Source organism: Epinephelus fuscoguttatus, linkage group LG11 (genome assembly GCF_011397635.1).
Source record: "Epinephelus fuscoguttatus linkage group LG11, E.fuscoguttatus.final_Chr_v1".
Classification (NCBI taxonomy): domain Eukaryota; kingdom Metazoa; phylum Chordata; class Actinopteri; order Perciformes; family Serranidae; genus Epinephelus; species Epinephelus fuscoguttatus.
This window is the reverse complement of record NC_064762.1, coordinates 19,167,517-19,183,876: the sequence shown is the minus strand read 5'-3', so window position 1 is coordinate 19,183,876 and position 16,360 is coordinate 19,167,517. Positions and strand designations below refer to the sequence as shown.

Here is a 16,360-nt window from a genome sequence, read left to right as displayed (position 1 = left end):
CTTTTCAGAGGGCACCTGTCAGCTTGGTGACTGTGAATACTGTGAGGAAGATCCCCCACTCAAAACACAGGCACACGGGTAATAAGGTATATTTAGATATGATTTAGTAGGAAATCACTATAGCATATGTAACTCCTGCCCAAAACAAACAATAATAACATCCTGAAATAAAAATGTTTGATGGTGATGTCATATTAAGAAATAAAATATATTTAAGGACCATATACACACACAATAAATCCATGCAGTGATACTGAAGTGATACTTGTTTTGGTCAGCTGTGAGCGCGCATTCCTGCACAGAAACCGCGAGCACGCGCAAATGGACGCGCACCTTGCACGGCAGGCAGCCCTCGAAACAAAGAAGATGAGTCTGTTTTGATCGTGAGGAGGAGGAGGAGGAGGAGGAGGAGGAGGAGGGAGGTCCAGAGCATCACTTACAGGATGGAGAACCATCTAGGATTTCTGCCCTCATCCCTGGCTAATAAACGGGATGACGTCACCCTGAGCGAGGTGGAACTGGCTCCAGAAAGGGGGCGTGGCCTAACGCGCCGTGACAGACGTGACTGACAACCTGGTCCGCTGATTAAAGGCACAATCGACATTATAGTGAAGCAACAAGGGGTGATGTGATTAAGAAATATATGTGGATGTTATAAAGCTAAAATAAGGGCACGTGATATTATATGTATCATGTTTTTATAATGTGTAATTCATCATGTCAATAAGATGTCAGATACAATACAAATAGGCTGCAATACAATGTAAATATAAGTGCAAATAGACCAAAAGCCACAAGTAATATGATGCCATATTGAGTAATACTGTAATATTTGTCAATATTTTCACACTGAAATATGTTTAATTTCTTATTGAATGACTGATTACCTATTTCTACAGGGGCTCCACACCATTGATTATTATTTAACTATTTATTTATTCATTCATTTAAAGCTTTGGGTTGATGATTGTAGGCCTTTTTGAAAGCACAATTTGTATTCCAGCTGAATTAACCTGCTAAGAAATCTGCTTCAGAGGTAAAATAGCTAGTCAATTGATCCAGTACTACTTAGAAAACAAATTATTTGAGTGAAAAAAATTCCCAAGCTCACTCGGTGGTGTCTCTCAAATATGATTATGTGTGATCGTAAGCTAAATATATGTGAATTTTTGGCTTCTTTGGTCGAATACTGGCTCTTATACAGAAATTATAAGAAAATAAAAATAAGAAGTATGCAAAGGAAAGGTAAATTATCCTACAATATATAACACAATATAAAAATATGAGAAAAATATAAGAGATAGGCCTATGTTGTATGAGAAATAGAAATTAGTAAAATATGTACAAATATGTGCATCATACTACAAGTGTGCTTGCTTATATGGACCAATTGGAGAACATAATAGATTTATCAATAAAGAAACCAGTTGTTAGTTGCAGCCCTAAACAGCTTTATAAAAATCTGAATGAATTCTAACAAAGCAGAAACCTGTAGCACACCTGTAGTGCCACTTACACCAAGATGTGTCCTGCAAACTAAGGTTGGACAAAAAAAAAACAAAAACATTTCCCCAGCACACCCCGGCTGTGACTGTAAAAACTATAAAATAAAACCAATACAAAAGTCGATTTTGAGTCTTCTTCTGTGGTGTTCCTCTGTCACTAACATGTCAGGACGTGTCCCGCGTCCCTGCCGCCACCTGTGCTCACACAGCCCCGTCCTGTTGGGCTGCAGTGTCTCTTTAAAAGGCGATCCCATGCACAGGATCCAGGGGGCTGGCCCTTGATCGACTTGCATGCGCGTGTCTGTGTATGTACGTAAGTGTGTGTGTGTGTGTGTGTGTGTGTGTGTGTGTGTGTGTGTGTGTGTGTGTGAGGGTGTATGTGTGTAAGTGAGAGCGTGTGTGTGGAGAGCAAATCGAGATACAGTAGTAACCCAGAGTGAGGTGGCAGTCTTATTCCACATCGACACTGACTTGCCCTGCATACATCCTATCTGTCTGTGTATCGCGGAGGAGCGCACTTGAGGAGTGAAGGAGGAAAGAGTCAAGATGGCATCTGAAAGTGGCTGTGGACAATCCGGGATATAGTCTTATTCGGGTTTTCTTTTTTTTTTTTTTGGAGGTACCACGGAGCGCAAGTGACTGGCCGTGCAAGGTATTTCATTTAAAGTGTTGGGAGCGGATTTATTTCCCACAGGAGATGAGGTTTGAGCACTTTCTCCTCAGTCATTGATCTCCAGTGGGTGGATTCAGAGCCTTGCACCAGGACGGGGATTCAGTGTAGAGCCCCTATTGATGATTAAGTAGTGTTTCATAATGAAGAGAGACGCGACTGCTTTATTTTGCCTTGTTTTGTTATTTCTATGAAGTAGTTTATTGCAGCTTCATTGACAGAAATATGTTAGCGTTACGCACACAGTCAGTGGCTGTATTGTATCTGTCAGGCTGTGTTTGAACTCGGCTCTAACTCAGTGTTGGCTCTATTTCTTTGTCTTTATGTCCTCAACAGGCGTTAATAACTAAGTTGCCTGTGGCCCTGTTGTTGGGACTTCGCTGGTGTGGAATAGCAACAAAGGACGGGCACGCGCATTCATGGGACGCGACTTTGACAGCTCCTCATTTCTTGTCTTGTAACTTTATTACCTGGCAGCGGGGGCGAGATTGTGACCGGAGCAGGGAGACCATGGCTGAGGCTGCACTCCCGGACTTGGACGTGGTCATCGACCCGGACTTCGAGCCCCAAAAGCGGCCCAGGTCTTGCACCTGGCCGCTGCCGCGACCGGAGTCAAACGCGGTGAAACCGGAGAGCAATGAGACTGATATTATACCTGAGGAGGAGGATGATGAAGATGATACCGCCACCCCTACGGCCGCAGGTGTGAACGGCTCCGGCTTGGCGACAGAGGACCACAGCAGCAGCAGCCCCGCGGCCGATGGAGCGCTCTCCTCCCCCGGTCAGGAGAGCGGAGGCTCCCCGCTCTCCGCGCACTCCCCGACGGGCACCTCAGGCGCGCTGACCCCCAGCAGCCTGGCCGCGCAGCAGACTCCGAGGAAAGCATCATCTCGCCGTAACGCCTGGGGGAACCTCTCCTACGCAGACCTGATCACCAAAGCCATTGAGAGCGCGCCGGACAAAAGACTGACACTGTCCCAAATTTATGACTGGATGGTGAGATCCATCCCCTACTTCAAAGACAAAGGCGACAGCAACAGCTCTGCAGGATGGAAGGTAAGAGTCGCCCCACTCACTCACCCACCCCCCCGGCCCCCCTCCTTCCTCCATCAAAACAAAAACAAAAAGCATGTGGCTTGTAAACCCACTGACGCACACACACAGACAGACACATTCACAAGATGAAACCAGCGCAGTCGCGTTTTTACGAGCGCTTATTTGCAAAGTCTGGCGCTCATTATTACCTCGCATGATCATTCTAATGGAAATTACAGATCAGTCTGAAAACGTGGAGAAAATGAGGGGGGAAATCACATCAGGGAGGCATTTAGGATCATTAATCTCTTTAAGCAGCGTGGGGTTTGGTGACCTACACGTAATTATCTCATAAATTGACCAAAACGTGACATCTTGCATTTATTCCCAGACACTTAATAGACAAATAGTGGCGTTTTGATTAAAGCGGCATCAGATGCGTGTCCCTTTGTCTCCTTTTTTTTGACGTTTCTGGTGTGCATAATATTCCTCACAGTCACAGTCACATGGCTGGAATTAGAGCAAACAGAAACGTTGTAACCGGTTTGTCTGGAAACACAGTAGCCTATTTTGAGTGATGCAACCTCGTTTAAGACTCTCAGAGAATGATACAATTACATAAGAGTTTACTGAACAGCAGCTAATCCATTACTAGGAGCTGCATGTAAACAAAACGATTTAACAATATGTGGAGGAAAGAAAACGTGAATCCTGAGAAGACCTCTGCTTCTGCTTGAAGGCACAAACCCTCACTGTTAAATAAATCCATGTGCAGATCCACAGTAGTCTTTTTGTGGTTGTGAGTAGTAAGATTATAGTCACGTTATGTTTTTGTTTTTATTTTTAGAGGCTAAATTTCCATCATGCTGCTGTAACTGCAGTGGCATTGCCATTTGTTATGTAAACCTTGGCAGGGATCTGTCTCTTGGGTCAGGTAGGCAACTGCCGAGGTGGCTGCTCCTGCCATGCGGGGATTACATAACCGCTGCGTGAGTTTAGGTGAGCTTTTGAGGGTAAAGCTTTCTTTTTAAAGGCAGATATCTGGTCACCCAAAAGACATATGGGGGGCCCCACGAAAACAGACAGGGAAGGAGGGCGGCACAGAAGGTCAGAGAGCAGAGATTAACACCCATCAGAGGCTGGAGGACCAGTCCCATGGGGCGTGGAGCCTATAGGCCATATTTTGTCAGGACTTCTCAAGTTTTGCTATGCAGTACGCTTCAGTGGAGAGCAAAGAGGGAGGCTGTGTGTGTAGCCCCACCAAGTCAAGGCCGGGTTCACCGTCACCATGCAGGGCTGTTACTCCTGGAATTTCGGGCATGAGGGCCAGGCTGTCGGTGGTTTAGTGTTACGCATAGTCTGTCAATAAATCTCGGCCGCAGCTCACAGCCTTTTTTTAGTTTTCTTATGAGAGAGTCTTTTCAGTACAGACTCTAGTTGTTTTGTCTCTAAACACAGAGTTGTGGCAACACACAGCACACCAAATTAGTTTAGATGTTTACTTTTGTTTAGGATGATAGATCTCAGTAGCTCCAGACTGACAAGCATGTTCCTCAGCATTAAAGGTCCAGTGTGTAGCATTTAGGGGCATCTAGCAGTGAATTTGCAAAACTGAAACTTCTCCCATGTGCCAAACGTGTAGGAGAACTATGGTGGGCCATGCAAAAACACAAATGGTCCAATCTAGAGCCAGTGTTTGGTTGGTCCATTTGGGCATCCCCCAGGAGCAGCACCAGGCTTTGAAGCCAACTTTACATAGTGGCCAAACATGGAATTACAACATCTGGTACTGTCACGTTTTCCCCATAGACTTATAATGTGAAAGAGAATCAGTGCATACATTTTTTTGAGCGTCACAGCCTCTGCAAAATGGCTCGTTTCACTGTCAGGATTTGATCCATTAAGTCCGATAACATTTAGAAAGTCTAGAAGAGCAGCACGATTAAATGATGTTATCCACATTCAAGTTAGCGGAGGGCTAAAAAGGAAGCTAGCTAATCGGCTGCCATAAGTCTTTTGTGGCTTGCTCTATGGGCCCCACGATGTGGAAGATCTGGGTAATTCATGGCCCCGCCTCCAACACTCACAACTCTTGGCTACTGCAAAATAACATGGGGGACTTAGTGGAACACGACGCGCTCCATATATGTAGATACAAACGGCTCATTCTGAGACAATAAAAGCATAACGATTCTTACTTTCAGGTGACTATAAGCTAATAGAAACAGTTATAAAGATAATATGCCATGTCTGCCAATAGATGATCGTAAATCCCACACACTGGACCTTTAAGGCCCGAGCATGTCACAAGCTGCACTATGGTTTTAGTGAAAAACCCATGAAACCAAAGACAGCCTGCAGAGCCAGGTGTTCAGAGGACTACCTCTGTACGGGCACATTGTCACAGCCCCTTCGCTCTCCATTTCACTCTCAGAGACTCTAAGGTTTCACCTCCACACAGAGCTGGGTTTGAACACCTACAGTTTCATGCAGCCAGGGCACCTTTGTTGAGGAGATTTGCTGAGCAAATCCCAGTAATCCCCCTGGGTTTCTCTCCCAGGTTCCCACTTACGTCATTGCATTTCATATCTCTGTCAGTTAACCATTAGCCCCGGTAAAAGTAGGTTAAGACAGCCAAGAATAACAGCAGGAAATCTTTTATCACCTTAGATTGTCATTAACCAAGAGAGGCCACTGCGCAAGCTTTTAATAGTAACACAGTGTTTGGTCATTTACTTGTTCGTACCCAATGAAGAACACAGTGTACACTATGTCAGCCATGACTTAATCCTAATTTTACTTTCTTTAAATCTTTTTTTAGGGCAAGGTATTGAACATCAGTGCTGCCAACTGGCATCAAATGTCTCATAATAATGTTGATTTATTCTGTGAGGAGATAGTTACAGAATTAAATCAAATTTTTGCCAATTTTAATTTTTTTTTATTGAGACACTTTTGTCCCAGCCATAGTTACATTGGTCATGATACACAAAGTCAAATCAAAATCATTCTTGTGTGCTGTTAATAGTTTTTCAGCTTAAGTGTTCATTGGTCTTTTTTAGAAGCACACATCGTACCAATACACTGTCCTGGTGGTGTAGGTGTAGATATTTTTATCTTGACAAAATTAAAAACATTTACACCATAAATTGATGCAGAAAACGCACAAATTGGTGCCTAAAAATTCACCAGAATGCAGGAAATTAAGTGTTAAATGCTCAGATTTTTCTGGCATAGGACCCCCAAACCCCCTGTTTCATATGCGTGTCCCCACAGTTTTGAAATGAAAGCTACGCCCTTGTCTAGAGGGGCCGGTCTGGTTCAAGAGCAGCTGAAATGTGTGCTATGAGACGCTTTGGTATGGCGGGGGAGTGACGGGCTGCGTCTCAAAAATAGCACCTGTAAACACGTCTGTGACACTGAGACTGTGTCTTTCACCTGTGAGTCTTTGCGTAATCAAAAGATTAGGTGCACTAGTGTGTATTTGTGTGCACAGGCAGGTGTATCCTTGTGTGTGTGTGTGTGTGTGTGCGTGTGCGTGTGTGTGTGTGTGTGTGCGTGTGTGTGTGTGTGCAAGTATTTCTGACTGCAGTGAACCTTGTGCTCCAGTGTTACTTAACCCTGCTGTAACATGCTCCCTGTTCCCAGCAGCTGCCCATCATAGGCTGAGACCTGATTATGTCACAGTGACACTTAACTAAACACACACACACACACACACACACACACACACACACACACACAGACTGACATTCTCGTTTTATGTTATGAGTTTTTAAGGGCAACACTCCCTCCCATTCACAGTACATACAGTTCTTTCTACCTCAACTTGACCGTTGAAGTGTGTATACATTCCCGTGCAGACAGACATGCTCAGACATATACCGCACAGTCACCCAGTCATGTTCAGGCTTATCACCAGGGTTCATGACTGTGAGCCTCTTCTGCAACTTATACAGGGGTCTCAAATTAGTTTGTCTCATTATAATTCATACATGAGATTACTTAATTCTTTAAGCCCTCTAGGGTTTAGTAGTGATTGTCAACGTGTTGTTTAACAGATACATTAGTCATTATGTGCGTGTTTAATTGATGGATACTCGCAGGTACTTTACGTACAGCTCAACCCACAAACCTGTGAGTCATGACCACAAGTGTTAAACACACCTTTTCTCATTTGATCTATCACTTTACAAAGAGACCAAAAAGCCGAGGCTCATCCCAGGCAAAACCATCACACACTCAAACACACACACACAAGGAGGCTACTGCGCTACTCTACACACATTCCCCCATCTGACTTTGTCTGGAGGCGTATGGAAAACAGGCCCCTATAAGCCCGCCGGGCATGTTGATTATCATTTTAATGGCCTAGCACGCTGAAAGTGTTGATTCTTTGGGGCTGAAATTATTTATTGTTCCTATCAGAGCAGGACGGGGGTTGACAAAAGAGAAGGGGCTGCCAGAAAAAAAGAACAAAACATGAATCCTTTCTTTGGCTGTCAATCAATGGGGAGCCGAGTGAGCTTTATGTGTGATAAGATCCCAGAGTCGGCCATGGATATCCCTGCAAGGCATGGCTGGAATTTAAACTTGTAAGAATTATCTGAGGTCTGTACATGAGATAACTGGGTAGTAAGGAAATTGTAGAAAGGAAAATTAGAAAATAAATAAAAAGCTTAGGTGGGAAAAGTTTCTGTTTGTGTGAATTTGTGTGTGTGCTCAGGTACTCAGAGCACAATCAGGAGGCCCCTCAGATGGAGCTGGCACTGTGCCGAGCTGAAGGAACTGAAGCAAAAAGGCAATATAAAGGGGAGTGGTGGGGGTCGAGGGGAGCGTGAAGACAGTAGATGGAGGAGAAGGGAGGGGGAGCTGAAGGAGTAAATTAACAGGCTTTGCTCCAAATTGGTGTGTTACAACTGCCCTCTGGCTGTGATTCCCAATGGAGGGGTTTGTGGGTGTGTGAGGCTAAAGGGGGCGATGGGTTATGGGAACACACCAGCTCCAGACACCCTTCCAAGTCTGAATAGTGTCACCCTGAGCAGTCAACCTCTGTGTGGAGGAAAACCCCCAGGCTCTGTTCTAGTTCCATTTCCAATCAATGAACACATTATTTTCTTTACATGCCTGAGGAGTTACACTGCATCAAAATTTTACATCTGAAAATTGCCCCATATGGACAAAAGTATGCCGACGACTGAGCATTACAACCATATGTTATTGCTGACCATCCAATAACAAGAAAATTTACATTGATGTTGAGCCCTACAGCATCCACTCTTCTTTGATGGCTTTCCACAAGATCTTGAGAACCTGGCTGCAGGGTTTAGTGATGAGCAAACGGATTCTTTTCACAGTATGGGTTCTTTCGAGTTAGTGATGTCAGTTATGTTTAATTTTGCTTTTGATAGCCTGACACCCATTAACCAGTAACTAAGAGGTTAATTTGTGACAAAGAAAGCAAAATGATGTGAAATACAAGAGGTCTTTCCTTTTAGTCCACTGCCACATTGACTCAGTGAGCTGCAGTACTGCATTTCAAAGCGCTATCCATTTAGAAGTGGTGAAATTTTAATATTTTATGATGTAAATGTCTTGGCTTTTATTTTATTTTCTGTTGGCTTTACTGACAGACAGTCGGCCACATTAACATGCATAAACATAGTGCCCACTGCCCACCAGTTAGCTACCGTTAGCCTTGGTCGCATTGCAGTACCCACCACTCAGGTTAAGTGGGAGCTAGATTAGCTAGCAGCGCCGCTCATTCGCAATTACCACTAGTAATGCCATCAGGATAGCAAGATGATGTCACTACGAAAAAATGGTGGCCACCCTCTGGTCTCCCCCCAGGTAGTCCCAATGAGTAAGCAGCGTCATTGTAAGACTAAAATCCCCTTTAGTGTTGTTACCAATGGTAGCACCTAGCTGTGCTGATACTGCTAACGATGCTAACAGTAAAGGTGCTTGCCATTCAAAATTGAGCTGCTAACTCACCGAGGCAACCTGGGCAGAAATCAATGAAATACAACACATCTTCTTTGTAGCAACTTACTTACACCTTAAAGCACAGTCACACCAAAGTCGGAAGAATGACTATCCGAGGCACATGTTAAGGCGCCATTTGGAGGACTTGCCTGATGGCTTCTTGTTTAGTCACTCTAGCAGGCAGTGTGAGCAGTACCTCATGATAACAGCGAGTGGGCGAGTGGGGAATGTTGGGGATTCATGAGCACATTCATGACGTACGACAGGCTGACACGGTACATCCCGGACAGTAAAAAAGGCTGTTCTGTAGACATTTCACCATCTTACTGTCTGTCCATCTGCTGTGTGTGAAGGTGGACACATAATTTGTCACATTTTCTGTCATAATTAGTTCAGGCTTTGAAACTTGCAGACACATAGTAATCTAGCTGTCTGTTCTGTTTTGAAGTCTCACATGTGTATGTGCATGTATTTGTATCTGCAAAAAAGAAAAAGAAAAGCAGATTTTTTTGTCTCCCTCATTGGTTTTCCCATCATTTTCTGCATCCTCGCCATCTCAACCATGTCACACTCTGCACGATCTGTTCTCCTCAAAGACACTTCTCAATTATTCAATGCGCTCGGGATGAATTCAGATCACTGTATTAATTTTTAAGAGCCTGTTCTTGGCTAAAGGCTAACCCTCTTTCACAGTTTCTGTCTCTCTTTCATCGCTCTCACTCCTCTTTTTTACTCCACTCTCTCCCTCTCACACACCATCCCTCATTATTTTCCTGCCAGCTCCCTCATTTGTCTGGATGTAAAACACTGTGGTGAGCAAAAACAAGCCATCCCCCTGTAGCTTGTCACTGCTTCTCTGAAGCACAACTCTTGAAATCTGTTGTGGGCTCTAATGAATGGAGATAAATCTCGAGCCTCGGCGCTTGTTACACTCCGCACTCCCTTGATTTCCTCCTTGTCTTTTGTGACCATCATGGCAACACTGCCACATTTTTTGAAACACTTGAGACATTATGGCCTTGCTGTTGTTGTTGTCGCCGTGAAAATGAAATGAATAGTCTTAAAACCTCGATGTGGCCAAGCTGGGCTGAGCTGCTTGCAGAAATCCAAGAGTTTGAGGCAGCTTTTAGGCATGACTTTGAATTGCTCTACATGATGATGATAGTTGAGGGCAGACGGGTCACAGGATTTATACGCTGTGTGTTTTGTGTGTGTGTCTGAGTGTGTTGAACAGACACAAGCAGACAGCAAAAGAGAAACCAGCTGCCTGCACATGCCCAATCCTTGATAGCATCTAAAATACAAACACTTGTGTCTCCCACACTGATAGCATACTAAAGATGGGGGCTGGATTTAACCTGGCATTTTGCCTCATGTACAGTCAGTGAAAATTCTTTAAGGACATACAGTAGCTTAAAGGAATAGTGCAAAAAATATTTTAAAAATATAGTTATTTGCTTTCTTGCTGAGGGTTAGATGAGAGGATTGATGTCACTCTTGATGTTTGTGCACTGTTTAAAGGTAGGTCCCCATCATAATATAACAACGGATCGATTTTGTTACCTTTGGACATAGTCAAACTAGCTGTTTTTCTGTTATGCTAAGCTAAGCTAACTGGCTGCTAGCTGTAGCTTCATATTTACTTTTGACTACACATAGTTCTAAACTTGTGTATTTTAAGGCAGCAGTAAGGAGACAGATTAGGTACTGGGTTAGCAAATGTGCTTACACTCCCGTTTTATCAAATTCAACATGACATCACAAGATCGCCACCATCTTTGTTTGGAGGGAGGGGGGTTCTAAAAACTACATGAAAACATAAGAAATATGTACAATATATCTGCTTCAGAATAAAGAAGCTGTACAGTTGTGTGCCAGCCTGGAAAAAAGTGTTTTTGTGGTATTAGGTTTTGGCCCCAAGGGACCGCAACGCTCTGCCAGAGGGGAGTGAGTTTGCGTACAGGGTCAGAGGGGCCATACTTTCCTGCCCACCACAGGGTCCTGGCAGTGGACAGGTCCTGGGGGAACAGTAGATTGCAGCCAATCACCTTCACAGCAGAGTGAGTGATACACTGCAGTCTGCCCTTGTCCTTGGCTGTGGTAGCAGCGTACCAGATGGTGATGGAGGAGGTGAGGGTGGACTCAACGATGGCGGTGTACAAGTGCACCATCACCGTCTTTGGCAGGTTGAACTTATTCAGCTGCCGCAGGACGTATATCCCCTGCTGAGGCTTTTTGATGAGGGAGCTGATGTTCAGCTCCCACTTGAGGTCCTGAGTGATGAAGGAGCCCAGGAGGCAGAAAGGTGGGGACAGGTGGGTCTGCAGTCTTCCTGAAATCCACAGTCCTCTGGAGTCATACTAACATGTGACTTATTTGTATGAGTTTGTTTATTATTCTCACTTGTTATGAAATGGTCAGAGCAGGCGTATGTATGATTAGACTCAGAGGACCAGGGTCTGTTTTGGTTGACACTCTTGTTGATGTTTAGTCATCTTGGATTATTGTTCTTGTTAGTTATCTAACAGCAGCCCTTCAGCATGTTTACATGTTGATGTCACAAAGGAAACAATCTTAATTTGCTAAATTTCTGAGCAGTTCTCTGCCCCGCAGGCGATACCGGACATGATCTTTCCCCCATGTCATAACTACATAGCAAAAACGGACTAGAAATTGACTCTTGAGAAAAGTGAGCCAGACTGGTTATGCTGATGCTGTAATTTTCTGCAGCCCGCGTGATAACAAATCATAGGTGGAATTTTCCCAGATGATTAATTTAAACTTCATTGCTGTACAAAACTAGAGCAGAACTATCACGGTTCAGTATCTTTCTGCAGCCTGTTGAATCACCAACACTTCTGATCCTTCTCTCAAAGCACCCTCACATTGTAAAGCAATTGCTCAGTATACAACATCAGACTACACTGATCTTTTCCAACTGTTGCGGCACAAAACTGGTGTTCGAGCCAGATAACCACAGCACACAGCTGAAGGTGCAAAAATTCACCAGGAGGTGGTGAATAGAAATGCTGGTATGTAGGCGTCCTTAGACTCACAAAAAGGGGATATACAGGAAGAAGAGATCTTCTTTTACCTTCCAGGACAAGCACACAACACACCAATTCAATATGAGCAGAGGACTGTGGTGGTTTGTCCAGTGATTAGAGACTAGCCTTTAGCTGGAGCACCAGTTCAAATTCTCCCAGCTCTAAACTTGCTGATCTGTAGTTGACCCTGACCTTTGACCTCTTTGGAGAAAGGTCAAGCAAACAACTCTCCCTAGACAGATCAATACCTTACAAGTGGAAGAACAGTTTTAGCAATGTCAGAAAGAATACAGAAATACCAGTCTGACTGGAAAATCATGCTACAGACATGTCGCTCCAAGACATACTGTCTGTCCGCCACTGGAAAAATAAATAAAACATCTAGAAAACCTGCAATTACACGTCATCCTTAGCCCAGTTTGCTCTGTCTAAATAAAATATCTCTGCAAATACACATATGCAAAACAAAAGTGCTCATAGGCAAGAAAAACATACCGTAACTCTGCACACACTGTTTGTAGAAGTGTATTTTTATCTGAGGTATATGTCAATCAGCGTGCCAAAAGAAGTACCAGTGTTTATTAAGTAAGCACACGTGCTCGCAGAGATATTCAAGTGAAGGTGAATTTGCTGAGCATTACACTGATGCATCAGCACTACTGTATTTCAGTTATTTTTATGAGTTGCGAGCAGCGTTAACAGCGAGGGGACTGAGGCGATGCCAAGATTTTGTCAACAGTGTGTTTTACCATCAGTGCTGAAGTGAGCTCCAGGGACTTTCTTACACAGTAAATGTGCAGATCTTAAGGAATACTTTGACGTTATGGGACACATGTTTTATCTGTTTTCCTGCCAAGAATTTGATGAGAAGACGGATACAACTTTCACATGTGCACTGTAAATACGTGGCTGAAGCCAGCAGCCAGTTAGCTTAGCTTACTGTAGAGACTAGAAACAGGGTACAGTTAACTTGGCTCTATCATAGCGTAACAAAATCAACAAAGCTCACAAGTTATATCTCATTTGTTTAAAACATACCAGAGCTGAAGTGTAAAAACAACAAGCTGTGGTTTTACAAGAGGTTATGTACCCGTTGCCCACCAACCGGCTGAGTCTCCAGGTAGTTATTGGTCCTGTCCGTGAAACAGTCAAACAGTTGTCGTTTTTACAGTTTGACTTTTTGGTCTTACCTTTGGACAGAGCCAGGTTAAAGATTATATGAAACGGTCTTTCTTTTACACGAAAAATGTTTGTTTGTTTATATCATAATTCCACCTCTAATATCTATTTCATGTTGCTGTGAAAACATCACCAAATTTCTCCATCAAACAACTGAATTTAGTCTCACAGAAAACTAAATTTTTCAAAATTACATTTGAACACATCATAAGAAAGTTAATTTAGCTTTGCCAAAAACTAATTTTTAATGAACAGAACTTGAATGCATCATAATGTACCTTAATGCAACCTCCCATCAGCATTTTGTTTCGGCCACCGACTGCTAACAGCTAACAGCTAACAGCTAACAACTAATAGCTAACGTAAACTAGCTCTCCTCTTGCTGGTGTCAACATTGATTTGTTGTTCACAATATAGCACTATCCAGAAAAAAATAGTGTGTGTTTACTGCGTCCTTCTGTCCCAACTTTGTCCCAAGGAAGATTTATGTTCATCCCAAACATATTTTCTATTGTCCCCGGGACGACGGGGGAGTGACAGGACGTTGTTAGTCTGGAGCCCTTCTGTTTTTAGACTACGCAAAATTGATATGACACAGTGCAAAAGCATCAACCACTGCCTTTGGCGAATGGCATCTCATTTGATAATAGGCCGATGGCAGTCAACAAGGAGTATTTTTGCACAATCCCTCATAAGTTTCCAGTCTTTGTGCTAAGCTAAGCTAACCGTCTGCTGGCTCCAGCTACATATTTACCTTACAGACATGCGACTAAAGTCAATCTTCTCTTCAAACTCACAGCAATAAAGCTAATAAGCTTCTTTTTTTCTCCTTTAAGTAAACTTGCATCTCTGACTTCGTCTTTCTGGTTCGACAATAACAGATGACACATACCTGTCACCTCATCAGCTGTGTCACCTACATTTTCCCTTCTTCATCTCCTCCACCCTTTGTCAACCAATCCATGTCTGTATTGATACAGCAAACACAATAGTGGACTTTCATACAGGAAATGAGTAGCAGAGCACAGGAAGTCTCACAGGACAGAATTGGGGGACTGTGTAGGAGTCGACTACAGACGACTGCTGTCCCCTTAAAAATGTGTATGTGCGTGTGTGTTCATACGACGACATGCATAGAGGCATGCATACTTGTGTCGACAGGGCAAGGGAGGGGGGTTGTTACTTGTTTGTCTCCATAGCAACTGATAACTTGTCAAGCAGGTGGGGGGACGACTCGCCGTTTGGGTGACAGCTGATAACAGAGTGACCCACTGAAAAGCGTCTCCCCTCCCCCTTTTCTTACACACACACACACACACACACACACACACACACACACACACACATACAGTCAAGACTGCACATACCTCCCTTTCTGGCCTTGCTTCTCAGTTTCTCCGATAACCACATTGCTGAAGTGGGCCCCTCGCCTCTCAGCCATCTCCTCCTCTGTAATCGACTCCCTCCACCACTACACACGCCATCACACCACCCACACAAACACCCTCTGTGTGTTGCTCTGCCATATTTTCTTAAGTAATTAATAGTGTGTATATTTCCTGAGGCAGGAGTTAAAGTAAAGATGTTTTGTGTATTTCAGGGGATGTAGAAGCAGGTGAAGATCTAAGTATCTACCTGTTTGTCCTCCGTCATCATCTGAGCTCTGTCAACAGTCATCAACGCGTGCCTGAATTGAGGAGATCATCTCTGAATCTGGCTCACCATTGCGACTCTTGGCTTTTAAACTTTAATTTGTTTTCTTCTGAGCCTGTCTCTTTCAATTACACCACTCCACCTATCTGGCATCACTGAGTCGGCAAAGGATGCGCTGAGCTACTGTTCCTGATTAACATTTAATTGACTACAATAAAGCTTTCTGTGTCAGCGGAGGGAGGTAGAAGAAAAGGGGAGGTGGCGAATGGGAGGTGAAAGTGATGTGAAGTCTTTCCGTAACCCAAATACAAAACATAAAAGCTTTTTATCTGGCATTTTTAATTTTACTGGCTGGTAAAACGTTAAGAAGAGGACAGGAAACATCGGGTGAGGGAGGGCGGTACATCATTTATCAAAGATCCCCACGCAGGTTCAAACCGAGGATGTTGAGGTCACATGGCTAATGTTTTAACAACTAGGTCATCAGGACAGTCCCCAGTACATAAACGCTTTAAAGTTGCTGCCCTGAACCTTTAATGTGGGGTGACTCAGGTCGGTATTTCCCAGGAAAACTCCAGCACCACACAGGAAGTGGTGCATTTCATGTTTCTGTCAGACACAAGAGGATGTCTGGACAATGAAATGAACTCAGTAGTGAGCATGAGAGGTGATGGCCGTTACAGAGAACAGATAAGAAAAAGGGCACCACTATATATCATCATTGAGAATTTGAAGAAATGGATGACACACTTAACACATCTTAAGATGTCTTGTTTTGTTCAACCAACAGTCCAAAAAGGCAAAAATATTTCAGCCCAGTCAGCAGAAGAAAATGTCAGCATTGTACATTTCTGCTAGTCTGGCCACCAGACAATCAGAGATCTCCTCCTTCTGACAGTCTGGGGACACTCCTTTCTAAAGTGTGTTTAACACACCGGCGAAAACGGCCGGCAACAAAGCAACACCTCATGCATTTTTGAAAAGGACACGCCTTCTCGGAAATGTGCGCTCCCCCTTTTCTCGTCTGCAAGGAAACAAACACACAGAGAGATTGAAAATGGATGCCGAGAGATTAAACTCCGTTTTATCAAACGTGTGCTCATCTGTGAAGAAAATATTTTTTCCAGCGGATGTCTTAGTTACAACATGATTGAGCTAACTGAAGTAGTTTCATGTCGTATCCGACAACGGGAGGCTTTTAACTGATGACGTCCTGATGTTACCTTTGCTGCTGCTGTTAGCTGTCTCTGTCAGCTGCAGCCACTGATGCTCTCTAGACATCGTGA

At 43.7% G+C, this 16,360-nt stretch overlaps 1 protein-coding gene across 1 annotated transcript in view; it reads left to right on the top strand.

The window, feature by feature from the left end:
* Window positions 1-1,863: 1,863 nt before the first annotated feature.
* Window positions 1,864-16,360, top strand: part of foxo3b (forkhead box O3b) — a 59,668-nt gene continuing 45,171 nt past the window's right edge. Inside the window, exons 1-2 of the mRNA XM_049589635.1 lie at window positions 1,864-2,157; window positions 2,512-3,231. Coding sequence (XP_049445592.1) covers window positions 2,686-3,231 — 546 coding nt within the window. The 5' untranslated portion in view covers window positions 1,864-2,157; window positions 2,512-2,685. The remainder of the gene's footprint in view (window positions 2,158-2,511; window positions 3,232-16,360) is intronic.